Source organism: Dermacentor silvarum, chromosome 2, assembly GCF_013339745.2.
Source record: "Dermacentor silvarum isolate Dsil-2018 chromosome 2, BIME_Dsil_1.4, whole genome shotgun sequence".
Classification (NCBI taxonomy): domain Eukaryota; kingdom Metazoa; phylum Arthropoda; class Arachnida; order Ixodida; family Ixodidae; genus Dermacentor; species Dermacentor silvarum.
In genome coordinates this window covers 113,192,095-113,209,413 of record NC_051155.1, presented here as the reverse complement: position 1 = coordinate 113,209,413, position 17,319 = coordinate 113,192,095, and the positions used below count along the sequence as shown (strand labels likewise).

General features: G+C 47.5%; 1 protein-coding gene across 1 annotated transcript in view; it reads right to left on the bottom strand.

Annotated features, from left to right (window-relative positions):
- Window positions 1-5,673: 5,673 nt before the first annotated feature.
- The window catches only part of LOC119440302 (hemicentin-1-like), a 293,403-nt gene continuing 281,757 nt past the window's right edge, over window positions 5,674-17,319 (bottom strand). Inside the window, exons 8-9 of the mRNA XM_037705226.2 lie at window positions 5,838-6,125; window positions 5,674-5,753 (exon numbers count right to left, since the gene is read on the bottom strand). Coding sequence (XP_037561154.1) covers window positions 5,674-5,753; window positions 5,838-6,125 — 368 coding nt within the window. The remainder of the gene's footprint in view (window positions 5,754-5,837; window positions 6,126-17,319) is intronic.

Genomic DNA, 17,319 nt, shown 5'->3' with positions numbered 1-17,319 from the left:
GTCGCCGCGGCGCACTCAGTGTCGACTGCTCCGGCGCCCGCCAGAGGCGCTGCCGCCAGTTTTCTCCTGAAAACTTCCCTCGCTTGGTATGGAGTACGTTCTGTTGGATCGCGACGTTGACCGTTCTCCCTCAAGGGCTGCAGAAGATAGCGCCAACCTTTCCTTTCTGAAAACTAACCACTTAATATCGACGTTGTTGGCTCTCAACTGCAAGTCCCGCCGGCGTTTTCAGCAGTATCCTCTCTGCTTGCTCTCTGCTTGACGCTTTACTCAATGTGCACTCTTAGTGAGTGAAAATGGCTAGCCGCCGTCGAAAATACTGCTTTGAACCCGAGTGCAGATCTGCCTACAGTCGTGTGAAAGATGCACCAAAGGCGTCTTTGCTCAGCGTTCCACGTGATGAAGAACGGCGAAAGGAATGGGAGAGGAACATCAACCGCGCAGATAAGACACTGGAGGAATCTTGTGAGTCTGTGATTTACACTTCGAACTGCGATTCATAATTAGGGACCTGTGCACCTTATAAATATAGAATGCAAAGAGGTGTGAATTCCTCGTGACAATTGCCACTGCTATCAGAAAACGCTGTTCCCACGATTCTTCCGAATTTACCACAGTACGTGACGAAGACGTACGACACCGAAGCCCAGGGACAAAAGGGAATGGTGTGAAAGGGACGAAGCAACCGCGAAGAAAAGCCGAAGCGCACTAGACAGTAGCTATTCGGAATTTTCCCAGGCTGCTCCCGTCGCTTCCGGGATCATTCTTTACTTCGTTGTACATAAACATTGTTAATTGTTGCAGAAATGTACACCCGTGAGCAAAAGTATACGGACCAGGGATTGCGCGATAAAGCTGATTTTTTTCAACTGCCTGAGAATGCAACTTGAAATTGAGGACTGCAGTCCAATCTTGGCATTGCGAGCTTGAACGTGTACTGGTCAATTCCACTTTATGCATGTTAATTACGAAGAAATTAAGTTTTTTCGGCGACCCTGTATTCTGTATACTTTTGCTCACCGGTGTACCTAGTATTTTCATCATTTCGATTTCATGTCGCATTAACGTTACGAAAGATGTAATACATAAATAACCAGCTAACCAGCTTAAATTGTGCAGCAGTGATACCTCAATATTCAATTTCGTGAATAGATGGGGCAATGTGAAAATGTCTAAGGCGCTGCACGCCTTACCTGCGAAAAAAAAAAAAACTCGAAGTGGTGGTTAAATTCGGCGCGGTGGTGCTGGAAACGCGGACGCACGGTCGTTGTGGCGAAACCACACTGACCATTTTATCGATCAGCTGCAGAAAAAACTCGAGTGCCTCTTGCTACCGTGACTGCAGCGGCCGTATCAAGCCTTTAACAGAACAGCATGAATAGCAAGGCTAGTTCATCCATGCCTCCGGCTAAAAAAAAAAATCGCCAACCCTCTGTAGATCAGCCGCAACAATAGTAATTTATTTCACTGCACACTGCGAAGGTGCACCAAAAGAACTTTCGTGCGCTCCACGTCGTGCATTTTACTTTTATACGGTGAAAACAGCAACACGCGATAGCTGTTTTACCGCGACGCGTAGGAAAGTTTCAGGTGACGCTGCGAACCGCGACACTGTCGGCGGCGACATGAAGTGCGTCAAGCTCTGCCGCGGTGTGAGCGCACTACAACTCTTCTAGTACACTGTAGGCGGGCGAGAGCCTAGGGAGATGCCGGCGAGAGCCCAGACAGAGTCGGCGGCGCAGGCGGCAGTGGCCAGCAGGGCTGCGCGCATGCGCCGAAGTGGGAGAGCGGGCACACACACGCTCAGTCTAGGGTGCCTCGTTGCCCTCCTCGCCCACCGCTCCCCTTCCACTGGAAAGTCGCGTTTGCTCTCAGCCGTGCGTTCGCTCACCGTGAAAGCGCGCGTCGCCCTCGCGCGCTTTCACTCGCTCATAATACCCCTGTCACACTGGCAAATTTAGTGTCACTTTGAGCAAGTGCACTTTGGCTCACAAAGTGTCACTTTGGCGGCGCGCTGCTACATGAGAAAGAGAAGTGCACTTTCAAATGATGGTGATGGCGATAAGTGAGTCAGTAGCACAGCATATATTTGTTATTTTAGGCAATACTTGCTAAGTAATAACGCATTATATATATGAACAGAATTTACAATAAAATTTAGGGGCAAATGAAGTGAATCGTTGCAATCAAATTAGCGCCATCGATCATCACGATCCAAGACAAGACGGCGTCGTATGCGAGGCGAGCGCATTCAAAATGGTGGATTTCATTGCAGATGAAACGGATAGTGACGGGCGTTTGGAGCGTCTTTTGGCAGCACTTAATTGATCCCGAGGGAGGCGCTGGCGGCTAACGTTGCTCGGCGGCGCACGCGGTCATTGAGCGGCATGTGCTCTGGCATACCCCCGGCGGCCGTGGCCGTCAACAGCCTGAGAGCGAGAATAGAAATGTAGTAATTTTTGTGGTAAAGTACGTTTTAATGCGTATTAGTATTCATAATAATGAAAACAATACTTATAAAAGACTACCGACTTGGCTTTTGATATTAGCTTACTTATTTCTGAGCCCAGGCTGCCGAGATTACGCACTTCGGCGGAGCGAAGCGAGTTCGGCGAACGCACTCGCCAGCGAGTGCGCTTTGCAACAAGTGTCACTACGCGTGCCCATGTGACAGCGTGCGAATGACACTCGGGTCGAAGTGCACTCGCTCAAAGTGCACTTAGGTTGTCCCGTGTGACAGGGGTATAAGTCGCATTTGCTCTCCGCTGTGCGCTTGCTCCTCGTCAAAGCGTGCGTCCCTCGCCCTCGCGCGCTTTCACTCGCACATACAGCATACGGCCAACTAAAGTTTTTTTTATTGCGATAGCAACAGATTTCTGCCGTCGGCGTCGCCGTCGCCGTCGCCGTGAGGTTCCGTATGACGTCAATGGAGATGAAATCGTCGCCGCGCGCCGAACGCTGTATGTGCGAGTGAAAGGGCGCGAGGGGCGCGTCTTTCACGGGGAGTGAACGCACGGCGGAGAACAAACGCGCGTTCTGCTCCGTGCTCGCTTAAGGGCTGCAGAAGTAGGCGTCTCTTTTCTCCTTTACAATCACCATATATGTAGAGCAAACGCGCCTTCTTCAGACGAGCGAGAGGCCGTTGGGGAGGGGGAGGGAAGGGAGGCGACGTTTAGCTGCAGCACCAAGTGCCTATTTATATCAGAGGCTCCAGCAACAGTCACCAACGCCGCACACATTTTGAGCTAACGCGGGCAAAACGCCGATGGCGTCGACAACAGTTCTGCGTGTTGTTGCTACCAAAGCCGCTCACCTTACTTCGTATGACATTGCTGTGTTGCTATCGCATTCATTGCTTCGCCCTTAGGGCGAAACTGTGACTTTTTTTTTCTATTTCCGGACGCGACCACCGAAGAGTAAGCCCTTAACACCTTCGCTGTAAAACTCGCAATGTTACTGCAACATGGCGTACACAATCTGTAAACGTGCCATAGAAGGCACCATTCCTACTGACGACCTTTTCCTTGCTAATCATGACAACATCATAGGAGCAGATGCGCTGGCCCTGAAATCTTGCGAAGCTCTAATTAAATAACTCATGCTATACTATTCTTGCCCTTAGCGACTGTGTTCCAATTACCAGCGGCCGTAAAGATTGTGGACAGGAACATGGCTTCGACAAAAAAATCATATTCGCTTTTTTTCCCGCGAAATTGGCCACACAGCACAGAATTGTGGCTAAAATTGGTTGTAGTTAAAGCCAGTACAACAAGATGTAGCTGCCATCACTCGTGTTCTTGGCGCGTGCGTCCTTTACCGTCATTACTGATGTAGCAACAAGCATTACTACAGGAGACGCGATCTACAAGCTGTCGATGTCGTGATCTCTGCATCAAGAAAATTACTTAGGCGTTGTACAATACATGAATTGCCTTAAGCTAACAGAATCTGCTGGTACATTAAAAGCAATCGCATCTTTGCTTGGAAAACAATTCTTCATAGATGTATGCCAATTTGACATAATATAGTAAAGACAGCGAAGATGTATGTGTGTGTGTGTTGCCAACCGTCCCAAATTTAGTGGAACAGTCCCGACTTTTGAGTAGATGTCCCGGGTCCTGACTTGACCCAGTCGAGAATGCAAACGTCCCGACTAAATAAGAATCAAAAAGCGATTTTTTTAATGCTTGACGGCTGAAATCTACATTCAGCTCTTTTGTCTCTTGCTTTATTGTCATAAATGTAAAGGCGGTTTTGGTTTGTCGTGGTTCTAGTTCTGTTGTAGGCTTAACTGGTTACATTATTTGTCTGTATTCACATGCCGTGATAGTTAGGCAACTACTCAACAGTTCTTGTTGTAAATCGCAACATGGTAGGACTAAAAAATTCTACAACATGGTTGCACGTACTTTCACAGCCCTTGGCATTGACGAGGTCTGTCATCGCCAGCCGGCCCCCTGCTCGTTCCCCACCATCCCGACTGCTGCCACTCAAAAGTTCATAACCCGATGTTTAAGCGACTTCTCATACCCTTCGGAAGTATACCAGGGGTCTGTTAGTGACTCACGGCATCACACCAAGCCAGTAGCTGTCGCGTTGCATCAGAAGCACAGCTTTCACTGATGTGGCCGTACTAACTCCTAGCTGACCTCTCACGTGGAGCCAGCATAACGCTACATCATGAACCAAAATTAGTGACTGTTGGTTAAAATTCCCTTACGTATAATTTGCTTTCCAGTACAATAACCTCAGTGCAAGGTAACTTTCAATTTTATTGCGATAGCAATTATATGGACACTTGAACCGGATTTCTGCCGTCGGCGTCGTCGTCGCCGTCGTCGTCGCCGTCGCCGTCGCCGTGAGGTTCCCTATAGATAAAATCTTCGCCGCGCGCCGTATGCCCGAGAGGAAGCGTGCGGAGACGCGCGCTATCACGGAGAGCGAACGCACTCAATCTCCCACGCGCAGGCAAGGAAGCAGGAAGCCAGCGCCGGAGGGAGCAAGGGGGGGGGGGGGGGGGCGCACTTCTCTGCCAACAACCGCGCTCGTCGCTCGCTCGCACCGTCTCTTATCTCCACACGGCTCTGACCTTTAAGTGCATTCGCCGCTCAGTTTCCGTTGAAGCGATAGACCGCACGTACCTTCGCCCGCTGCGGCGTATGCTTGCTGCCAGCGTTTTGACAGTCGTTGTCTGCTGTCATTCAGTGTGATCTCTTCGTGTTTGTGCGCGCTCACACCACGCTTGTTCATTCAGTTAGTAATAGTCGGGCCACATTTTCCAACGCACGCTACACATGCAATGCTGCCCGGATCGGCAGTGCAGCGCTACAGGTGTGTCCCTTCGCACGCGCTGCCCACGGGAAGCGCTTCTCATCAACACCACCGTTTCACACGCGCCTTCTCGTGATCATCGAGTCTCTCTTCATGTCGGTCTACTTGCGCCACAGCACACCTGCTTACTTAATCAGCTCATGTTTACTACAATTCATATTGCTACCAAAGCCGCTCACCTTACTTCGTATGACATTGCTGTGTTGCTATCGCATTCATTGCTTCGCCCTTAGGGCGAAACTGTGACATTTTATTATCACTGATGATTTCGCTTCAACGCTATTTCGGACCTCCAATTACGTTGTAGTGCATGGACAGTTCATATCGACCATGCCGTCGACCTCATACCTTCCCCGCCGCAACAAAGCCCTTGCAGAGCTCCTGTGAACAGATTCGTTGTAAAACACTCGGAGTTGTCCGAACTGGAATGACAAATTTGCAAGCCAATTGAGCCGATATTGGCTATCGGCTCAACTAAAGACCGAGCTAGCGGCTAGATAACTCACCTGCTTGGACGACATGAAAGACGCACGGCTGTCGCTGCTTGCCGATGCGGTTGGAGGCTGTGCACAGCAGGGTCCCATACTCGGTGTGGCTGTGAGGGATATATCGCGCAATGCTGCGCGTACCCTCCGCCCAGAAGCCCTTGAGGGGGCGCTGTTGCAGCGTGCTGTTGAAGCGCCACTCGAACGTCACATTGCTCGGGTCTGCTTCGACTTCGCAGTGCACCTCGACCTCTTGGTGCCGTGACGCGGCGTACACGACGTGCTGGTTGGCCTTGCACAGCGGGGCGTCTGCGGCGTCACCATGCGGAAATGTCAAAGAGAAAGTTTGGTGACGCGGAATCATAGGCCTAATTATTAATTCTTATGACACACTCTATAACGCCAGGGCAGCACCAAAAGTTGGGGCTAATGGGCTTATAAGAATGGCGGCAAATCTAGGCAGTGCTAGTGACGCACAGAAACACAAATTTTATCTCCTCGAATCGTTAGAAATTCTGAAGGGAGTTTTTAAATTGATTGAAAACCGCCCATTTTCAACGGAAGAAAGCCTGCGGCACTGGTTCAGACCGTTTTCTGCAGAATACGCTTTAAGCCTAATAATGCGACTCCTAAGGACATGGGACTGAAGAGTAGTCTTCAAAGGAGTGCTGACACGAAAAATGTTTCTGCACTTTTTTTACGTAACTGTTGACTCCACATTTTGTTACGAACCATCAATTATTCGAAAGCGGCACAAGTATTTCATTACAGCGCCTTCACGCGATCCACTCAAAACGCGCCAAGTAGCAAAGTGCAGTACGGCTTAGGACATGAAAGAAGGAGACTATCACGTCATATAAAGCTAATGGGTGGTCACGTGGTATACCAAACAACGCAAAAGCTTGCCAGCGATCCCGCTATACGTTGGTGGAAGTTTATAGAACGACCGCGCCGCCAATAGCCGTCAAAAAGTTTTCCCCTTCTGGGTGTGTGCTTTTCTTGGAAATGCAAGCGAACCTGCGTTCGGATTTTGCCCAGTCGAGCGTTGAATTGACTCCGCTTTCGGCAGCATGGACCCACCCTGCGTGCTGGTACGCGTCGGTGGTGTCTGGTTCTAGGTGATCACCACATCAGGTTTCAGGGACGTCCATAGTCTCAGCGAAGTTGGTGCTGGCTGGGTCACTGAGCGCGACGTCATTGGTTCGATCCCGGTTGAGTGGGCCGCAGTCAGGTGGGAGCGCAAAGGAAAAACGCTCCCGTATCATGCACTAAGTGCACCCTACTTGACCTACTTGAGCAAAATTAATCAGAAGCTCTCCACTACGGCGCTTCACATATTCCACTGATTAGGTTCCAGAGGTTAAACTAAAAATTTCGTTTTTTTAACTCCCGAAGCAACGTGGCACTTGGCACAATTTTTAAACTGGTGGCATTAAAAGGCCACGTGAATAAATCTTGGTAACGCTGTCAAGAAATGTAGCCTCTATAGAGTAATTACAGGGTCAAGAGCTATTCAATCATCAAATAGAATAGAGACAAAGGTACTACATAGGAAATTCTCACGTGCTTCACATATTTCGCGTGCAAGTACTTGAGATTTTTTAAAATCGCTTTACATACTTATTAGCGTCTGTATGGAAGTGCTGAATTAAAAGCTGGTCCCACGGATTAAGATAAGACAGGAGCGCCGACTCCGCTCGTCTGGAAGGGACACATTCTGCAACGCCGGCTCCTGCTTCACAGCGTGTTCGCCAGACGGCGCTACGACTTAAGAAAAAATCTGCAGCGGAGAGGAGCAAAGGCGCGGGGGCTCTCTCGCGGCGCCTGCTTGCCTATCCGTTTTGTCGTCTGCTCCGCGCACGCCCTGACGCCTGTAGTACGCATAGCTCTTGCGGTTCACGGAGTGACGTTAGCAGGAGAAACAAGTCCTGTATCATGTTACTTAATTTATTTTATACAGGCCAAATGCAGGGCATTTGTCAGGTGGCCTACATGAAACTTTACAAGGCACAGGAACAGAAAATAAACAAAGATAGAGAGAAAAACTATAGCAAATGGTAAGGCGATATAACGGCAGTTCGGGTGGTCTCAAGCAATGAAAGACGACAGCGAAAAGAAGTTTTTACGCAAAAGCTGACGTTTATCACTCTTCTTTATCTGAGCACGCATCAAGTGCTAAGATGCTTCGCTTGCTTCTTTGCTTCTCGCGGTGTTTTTCGTGTCGCCCGGTTCTCTTGTGAGCAGAATCCCCACATTCTCATTAAACATAATAATTGGGAATTCCTGCCAGTGTTTCCTGCTCATTATTTCACAACAGAAGCTCTGACTATGTGTCTGCATAACTAGGGGAATCATCTCGAAGGCGAGGCTGAGAATTTACAGGGTAGCCAGCCGGCATTTACACTGGCTAACCTCCTTGTCTTTCTTTACCTTTCTCTCTCTCTACATTACGGCATGTGTCTGGGCAAGGAAAGGCACCTGCACTGTGTGTAGTTGAAGAGAAATTTAAATTGAGCTCCTCCCGTCCTTCCGCATTGGCGTCTTCTGGTTCCTCCTGGCATTCAGCATCATTGAGCTACGCCAGGCTTCCCTAAAAAATTGAAGGAACTGCTCCGCTTCGAAGTCGAGGCACTTTCTTTAGATCTAGTAGGACATCACCTTTGTCTTTGCTGAAGTAACTATCAAAAATAAGCTGCTTCTCGAAGTGTCGTGCACATATTTTGTCCATTGCTTTAAGCGCTCGCTTATTTGAGGCATTTTTGACGCCACTGGTGGAGTAGTTGAAGATCAGATGGCGAAGCGAAGAGCGAAAACTTCTCGCGTCCTTTGCCATACCCAGATTTACAGCCAGGAACAAAACACTGTCCTGTTGCTCAGTCTCTTCACGCACAAGTATCAAGATACCTTGTTCCGTCAGACATGAATAAACATACTGCAGACATGGTAAACAAAGCGAGGAAGACGAAAATTTCCCACCTTCGCTTCCGTGCAGACGTAGAGGAGTGAAAAACAAGTACGTCTGTGTTGTGTCTTTTTGTACAGCATCATTTATCGTCTGTTCCCTCTAAAGACATCTAAAAATGTTTCGTATGCGTGCATAAAAGCGCTACCGCGTGTTTACTTGCGCTTTATTATTTGTGCGCATATATTTTTTGTGTTTGATTGCTGTCAAATTGAGACGGCCGACGGTCCACGTTTGCAGCAGACGACACGCTCAGCGGGTGCCGCGCTGCCCGTTCTGCGCCGCCGTCGCCGCCGCCGGTCTCCGCCGGTCTCCGCCGGTCTCCGCCACTCAGCGCATGCGCACATGGAAGCAAGCTGATGAGTGTTTTCCACGCGCCTCGACAGATGGCGCTACGAGATGTATAATTTGCGTTGCACGTTTTGTCCCGAGCGAATGCGTTGCGCGGCGGCGGAGTCGGCGCTCCTGTCTATCTTACTCCGTGGCTGGTCCCTACACTGACTAACTTTCATGACTTTCCCTGTCATTTCCCTTTAGCTTTCTTTTCAAGAAATACATTCGTCAATAAATTCGGAGCCTTCCAATATTGTGAAGATGGCAGCCAGCGAAGCTGTGACTATGATGGGTCTGCTGTACTGAATATTACTATAGTGAATTTGTATATTATGATTTATTTTTGACTATATTGAGCGTCTTCGGCATGTCCGTGAAAGAGCAAGGACACCGGCGTCTGGTTTTCGCCCCGCGCGATGACCAAGTAGTGCGTTTGCTGCGCCAAGTCCGATCTTCTGCCGAGGAGTTGGCGCGACGCCGACAAGATCGGTCCCGCTCCTGCTCTCGGCGGATCATACACAAATATTCAACGCGGGTAGGAGCCACACGTGATCTCTTTCTTACCTTCCTTCTTTCCTTCTCTATTTCTTTCTCTCTTTCTTTTTCTTTCTTTCCTTACTTCCTTCCTTCTTTCTTCCTTTTTTGTCCCTGGCTCATGCACGCGTATCTCTGGCTCATACCCACATATATCCAATGAGGGTATGCGCCACACGTGATTTTATTATCGTTAATTGTGATGTAAGTGACGAACATGTGATGTTATAGGTCATAACCTATCAGTCAGGTTAATAATACATTCGTACCCTTCCATGCCAATTTTGGTATATACCAAGTGAACGAGAGGCCACAAAACGAGACCCCACAAAATTGTTCCTACTTCCGGTGTACACGGTCGCGATCTCCTGGAACTTAGCCTATAACAGCTTCGCTGAAAAAAACGTATGGTAAAATGCGTCAGCCTACCTTATACAGCCACTCTCGGTAAAGAATTCACGCTCTTGAAAAGTCCTGGAGAAACTGAAGAACTGTACGAGCTTTTACACGCAAACGTAAGTAGGCGGCAGAACTACAATATTGCAAACTTATCCGACCCTACGGCGCACGCCCCTTTTATGCTGCATTCTAATAAAACCTGCAATGTTACGCAGGGTAATTCGAGTTCAGCCTTCAGAGTGTCCCAGAATGCCTCCAGTCTAGAGCAATGAAACAGCAACGAAACAAGAAATAAAGTTACATTGGTGCCAGGCCATTTGCAGGAACCCGTTGCATCCGAGCTTTCCATCAAAACCGGCTTTTACGGTCGACTGCCGTTTTTTTTTTTTTTTCACGCCAAGTTCACCGTCATACTGCTGAAGGCGTAAGAAGAAAGTGCGACCTGAAAATGGAGTAGGACGACTTCTCGCTATACTCTCGCTAACACAAAGCACAGGAGTCCTCGTAAAAAAAGGTCATAGTACCAGCACGCCGTTGCGCAGAATTTTTACGTTTACTTCACTCAAACTCTTTATGCGCCCCACACTCTGATATTACAATGCAAAGGGAACAAAGCACATCAGCAACAAACGTACGCGAACCGGCACCACAGCTTTGATTGATGGTCTGAACTCCGGAAGGAAGTTTCAAAACGTGCGCTTCAGACATTTGAAAGGAAGCGAAATGCTGGCATGGAAGTGCTTCATGACGACGAAGAGAGTTTCTCAGTTTCTCTCACGCTTACATCCCGTCTGTGCTCAGCCAACTGAAACCAGCCAAGAATGATCATTCAAAGTTGTATACCGCATAACAGAAGAAAAAACATGTCACAGCCATCTTGCACTAGCTGAAAATCCTGAACAAGTTCCTCGACTGTAAAGGATAATATACAACTATCGCACACAGGATAATGTACAACTGTTAACAATTAGCATACTTGTGTGCGTATTTTTCCCGGCCACGGCGGCCGCATTTCGATGGGGGCGAAATGCGAAAACACCCGTGTACTTAGGTTAAGGTGCACGTTAAAGAACCCCAGGTGGTCCAAATTTCCGGAGTCCCCCACTACGGCGTGCCTCATAATCAGAACTGGTTTTGGCACGTAAAACCCCATATTTAATTAAATTTTGGTGTGCGTATATTTGTATTTATTTGCTACTATTCGATTGGGCTAATTGGCTGACAAGCGTTTGCTAGCAGAAATTACAGAACATCTTGTTTTGTTGCGTTTTGTATTTGCTATATTTGAGCACATTTGCTAAACATGCTGAATTACCACAACGTTTTTTTTTTTTATATCACCTCACATAATCATCATTTGTTCATTCAACAATTTATTGCGGATGTGTTGAAAATCGAGCTTGTTGGCGCATTTTGAAATTCACTTGGAGAAGCGCAGAACGACGGGACCAGGACAAGGCTGCGCGCTCGGGTTTCTGGATTTGTTCACCATTTGGCGTCGCAGTGAATTGATTTTAATCTAACCATTCTATTTGCACATCGTGTCGCATTACACATGGTGTTCATTTTTATGTTTTACGGAATTTTTAGAAATCACCTGTGGCAGGTACCACAATTCTTAACATTGAGCTGGGTTATTCGATGAGGCAGACATTAGTGGCATGAGAAATCGAAACCCATATTCAACTATTCAACAAAAATTCACTAAATAATTTCTTAGTTAATTACGTTACGACACATATTGCAATTACCGAATTGTAGCCTGTGAACTTGTGAGGCGTATCCACTGGGAATGAATTTCCAGAATGACACCAGTTTGGAGATATGCGCCATCAAACTTGCCGCAAAAACGCACTGTTTTTCCAATGACTTTTTCACCAAAATGCTGTTTTATGCATTGAAGCACGACAGTAACTGGAACGCCCATGTATTTCGTCCCACACTTTGTGCCTACTCGCAGACGCCACTGCAGATTTTGGCGCCTTCAACGCGCCAAATGTAGGCCAAATGCGGCTGTCCTCAGCGAGTCGGATCGCGCTTAGCCAATGGACTCGTCTCGGCACCCCGCGGCGGCCGCGGTATCTACAGGGTGTCCCTGCTATCACGCAGCACGATTAAAAAAAAAGATGAAAGGCATTACGCGAAGCAAACCTAGTGCGTATTGTTTCCAGTGCAGTGGTGTAGCCGCCAGTAATTTTTTCGTTACTGAGATTTAATTAGCTAGTTGCAATTAATTATCTAACTCGAGAAGTACTATCCTAATTTTCAAAGTGTCAATGAGAAAATTGTAGAGCAGCGTGAAAAACCCCCGATACAGCTTTCTGTTGCTCAATACGTGCTACATAAATGTGTTTTTCCGAGTGTGAAAGAAGCCCGCGAATACATGCAGAATTGCCGCACGACTGGTCGCTCGAGGCACTTTGCGTGTATTCGCGGGCTTCTTTCACGCTCGGAAAAACCCCTTTATGGAGCCCGTACTGAGCAACAGAAAGCTCTATCGGGAGTTTTTCATGTTGCTCTACAATTTCCTCATTGACACTTTGATAATTAGGACAGTAACTCGAGTTAGATAACTAATTACAATTAGCTAATTAAATCTCAGTAGCGAAAAAAATACTGGCGGCTACTCCACTGTACTGAAAATAATACGCACTAGGTTTGCTTCGCGCAGCGTCATTCCTGTTTTTTTTAAATCGTGCTGCGTGATAGCTCGGACACCCTGTATATACGCTACGTAGCCCACCGCAGCTATACGTGCAACCGTAGTGCGCATGCGCAGCGTTTCATTTGCGCACGACAAGGCTTGAGTGCGTGCTCGCTCTCATATGCAGCAGTCTGACCAGTGCTACCTGGTGCGGACCGGCTTTGTCATTCACCAGCTTCACCAACAGCTAGTAGTGGCATCCAACTTGCACATTTTTGAAGCGCTATCAATTAGTCTGCCAAGGCGTCTACGCAGAGCGGCCACGAGTGAGCACACGCTGGCAAGCGTGAGTATGGTATGACCTTAAGGTTCGGGTGGTTCTAGGCAAGTTGAGCGTTCAAAATCAGCCGCAATTGGCGAGACCCAACCACTACGATACAGATAAGCAGGGTGGCCAAAGTTAGTTTCCTACGCGGACTGCCGCGGCTCAGCATGAGCAGACGGCAGTGTGCTTCTTCTGGAAGTACGTAATTATTATCGAAATTTGAACGCACATTTTCGCTTACTTCAGCCTGTTTATTGCACTTGGTCAATAAATATACACAGTAACGGTAGGAAGAATCGCATTTATCGAAACACCCTTTTTGATTGATGTCAGCTATTGGCCAATAGCAGCCGCGTATGGGAACCCGCTACATGACGAAAGAAAGCGTCCAGAAGAGGGAGGGGAGCAGGCTTGTGTTGAAATGAGACCGTTTGAGAGAAAGGTGACCTCGCGCTCCGCTTGCGAGCTCCACGCTCCGCGCGCGAGAGCAAAATTTGCCTGAGATACTCACAGCAGCATATGCCATCCGCGGACTGCGTTTTTTCACCAAGCCCGAGGGGTAGTTCAGGTCCGCTTTTAGTCGACAGCCTAGCACGCGACGCTCTCACTGGACTACACTTTGTGCGCAAGCACCTACTATCGTATATCTTGCAGCTTTTCACCGTTACATAAAGCGTTGACATACCAATGATGCTCGCGCCATGTTAATAAAAATTCGAGAGGCCGTGGAAAGATCTATGTGCAGGCGAAAACAAAAAGCACAGTTGGCCTCCTACTTTGGCAGCTCTTAATCGCAAGTGTTACATTGGGACGGTAAACTCACTGAGCCGATTCCTGGATTGAACAGTATTGAAATTGACCATGCTTTGCAAGAAGTAGTTCTTCTGTTTCGCCCTCAGGGTGGCATCGGATGGATGTTGATTTTGCAGGAGCTCTAAAGTAGGCGCTATGACCCAGACTGGAGCATTATTTCAGGGATGCAGAGATATACTGTTTATTTTATTGTGACTGTTCACGTATTAAGTTTAAAACGTGTTTGTCATTGTTTGTAGATAACGTCCAACAGACTCAGTGGACCAGAGTCAGTGACAGCACTATGAACAGTTTCCCAGACATTTTCAATCAGCGTTAGTTAAAACGTTAACAAAAAATAACTGATGGCCAAAGTTAAGCATTAAGTATTAATTGCTAAGCATTATTTACATGAAAGTGCGATGCATGAAATCGCTCTATGATTGGATTGCAAACATGGAGTAGTCCAAAGTGTACATTTTAGAGTCTGAATGAGGCAACCGTTATAAATTCAGGTGAATCAGGAAACAGAACAACACATCCGCGTAGCTCGAAAATGTGTGCGTTGGAGTTTGCGCTAAGTTCTATGTCAAGATGCGCAAGATACGCCAGATAGCAGTGTGGCCGCTATCGGTCGGATCGGTCGCTCGGTACGGCGGATGACAAGAAATATGCCAGTTCAGAAATGGGCGCACATGGACGGCTTTAAGATAAAATTTCTTACGAGCTTTGTGTCCGCGATTAGCCATCGCGAGGGCGGTGGTTTCTTTATATTGCGAATCATAATCAAGAGCGGCGGGAGACAGAGAGCTGGCCAATGAGGAAATCCTAATACTTAGAAAAAAGTGATTTTCTCTATGCATGGTCCTTAGTGAATCAACAAACACTGTCGTCGCGACACATCTATGCGTATTGAGCCAACAATTCTAACCACCTCAATTAGAAATTATCCGGGGTATCGCAGCAGGTTTTCGTGGATTCCAGGTTCCCAATAGGCTAGCGCTGGTTTACGGGTTTACAATAGTTATTTCGCTTCATTTGCATGCTGGGTAAATTCTGTAGTTAGTAAGGCATTTATTTCTTGGACCTGTTTATTTCTTGGACCTACGTTCCTAAGCAACACTTAGTCAACGAGCTGCGCTGTAGTGGCGGGGTCCAGAATAATTTTTCTCACTCAACATTCACCAATGTACATCACATTTAGCACAATAGAACGGTTAATGCAATGCTCGAGAGAACTCTTGCACCTTCTGATTGTGATGATGATAATGTTTGCCAACCTCTCGAAGAAGCATAATAAATGCAGTGCGGAATTACAAAGAAACGACCGCTACGCATGTTAGCCCTACTACCTTATTCAGCTTGGCTTTAAAAGTCCTAGCGACCACTTTATGTTGTAGACCCAGCGGCTTGATTAAGAACATACAAAGGCAGATTGACTACGTGAAATTGAGATTGTACAGTTTTCTATTGCGACTTGTAAGGGCATTCTTTGCTGATGTACTTGCACCGGAAGAACGGTGCAATACTGAGCGTCTTGTTAGAGGCGTAACAGCAATCCCGGGGTTATGAAAGGACACTTTGGCAGAGAAGATAAAAAGCTACAAGCCATTTTAGGTACCCTCATATGCCGCATATAAGAGAAATAGGCTAAAGCTTCAGCAAAAAAAAAACGTATATCTAGATTTGGAGGAAGATGTCACAATGAAACAATGTCTAGAAGCAAATGAAAATAGGTGGACATGTAACGGCCACCTCACGTCAACCAACGAGCAAGGACAGCTAGCCTTGGGTAAGAAAGAACCGTAAGAGGCCGTCACGGAACGTTAAGCAAGATACCTCGAGGCCCTGCGACAGTAAAGCCGCTCAACCTTGTTATCGGAAAACGAGCAATAAACCCCGTGCCTCTTATCACAACCACTTTACGGGACAGGACATCCCCTCCTCGCCGGTTTCATTTTGCCATTCTTTCCATTGTCGATGCAGGGTAACTAGTGGAGTTTCTGCCGTTGACCCCCCCCCCCCCTTTTTTTGTTTTTGTTTCGCCCGTGTCGCACTCCTGTAGGACGACACAGGCACTGGAGCTGGAAACGCATTGCGCAAGGCACCCTCTTTCACGAGCTACTGTATTTGCCAAGTACTGTATATCTCCACTTATCAAGTTATAAATCATTGCGAGCTGCCGAACGCTTTCTTTCGATTGCTACATGTGCTCGTTAACAGCGGCAGAATTCCAAGGAAGGGTATGAGCCCTTTGCGCTAGGCTCGCCCTTGCGCAAGCAGGCTCACGAGGAGTGACTGGACTCGAGAGTGGACGCAAACACGTCTACTAAGTGGTGGTACTTTTAGCCTTTGAGGCATCTATATGATTCCTTAAATAAACGCAATGCTTTGTCAACCAAGGGGGCCAACTTGATCATCGATAATATAGGCAAGGTAGATATACCTGGTAGCGAAGCTTCCATAGAAGCCCATACGTTCAAAACATGGCGACTTGTCGGCGGTTCATGGGGCTTAGCGCCATCTGTTTGAGGAGAGAACACTTCCGGCGGAACAAAAAATAATTTGACGTCATATCCGTTGAAAACCGAAGTGACGTCATTTTGATCTCATTGGCGCGAAATTTGTTTTCGGAGACCTGCCATTAGAGCTTTATATCCAAATGCCCCGCCATTCGACTTGATGGGCGTTCCGAGCTTTCAGCACGGAAAGCTAGGAAGCAAAAGGTCTGCCCTACGGGTGTCGAAATCGCATCCCTGTACTAAACGTACTTTCTTAGGAGGCCGACGAACGTAGAGTGCTCGTCCTTTCGTCGGACACCAAGCCCGACGGCCAGCGCTGTCGCACGAAAACGACTAAATTAAACAATTGTCTGGTGGTCGAAAATTACTGCTTTTGACTGAACAGGTTAAAAATCAATGAAACTACCCTCGTCACCAAATTTAGACAAACGTCGGCAAGCAAAACAAGACAACATGTGAGGGGGGCGTATTGTAACAGGTCAGCTTTACGAGCGCACCTTTCTGCACACTTCAAGAGCTGCATTGCAATCTAAGTGATAGCGGCGTGAACGCCCACAGGTATCGATGGGCGCTCTTACGGTGGGCGCTGAAAAAAATGTATTATTGATAATGATGAAGTAAAACAGAATTGTCACTTCGTTTCTCGCCATGTGTATAAAAAATTTATTAGGAACTTTATTTTCGTTGAATGAATCTCTGTGTCTCTCGTTAATTATAAAACGCTTTTTTTTCCCAATGTTTGTTACCTCCAAACATAGTCGCGCTTCAATCGCTGCTCCCATAACTACGCTTGCTGTTGTCGGTGACAATTTGTTCTGAACCGCTTTTCGCCCGAAGCTTCGCGACCTATGTGAATCGACCTTGATATAGGTCCGAAAAGAGCCATATCACGAGCAGATTCGCTACGCAACCGCTGCTACAGCGCCACGCAGGGCATCTTTGCTCCAGTAGTCCCCGTCGCCGCTGTTCTCTTCTTTCGCAACCTTCGTACG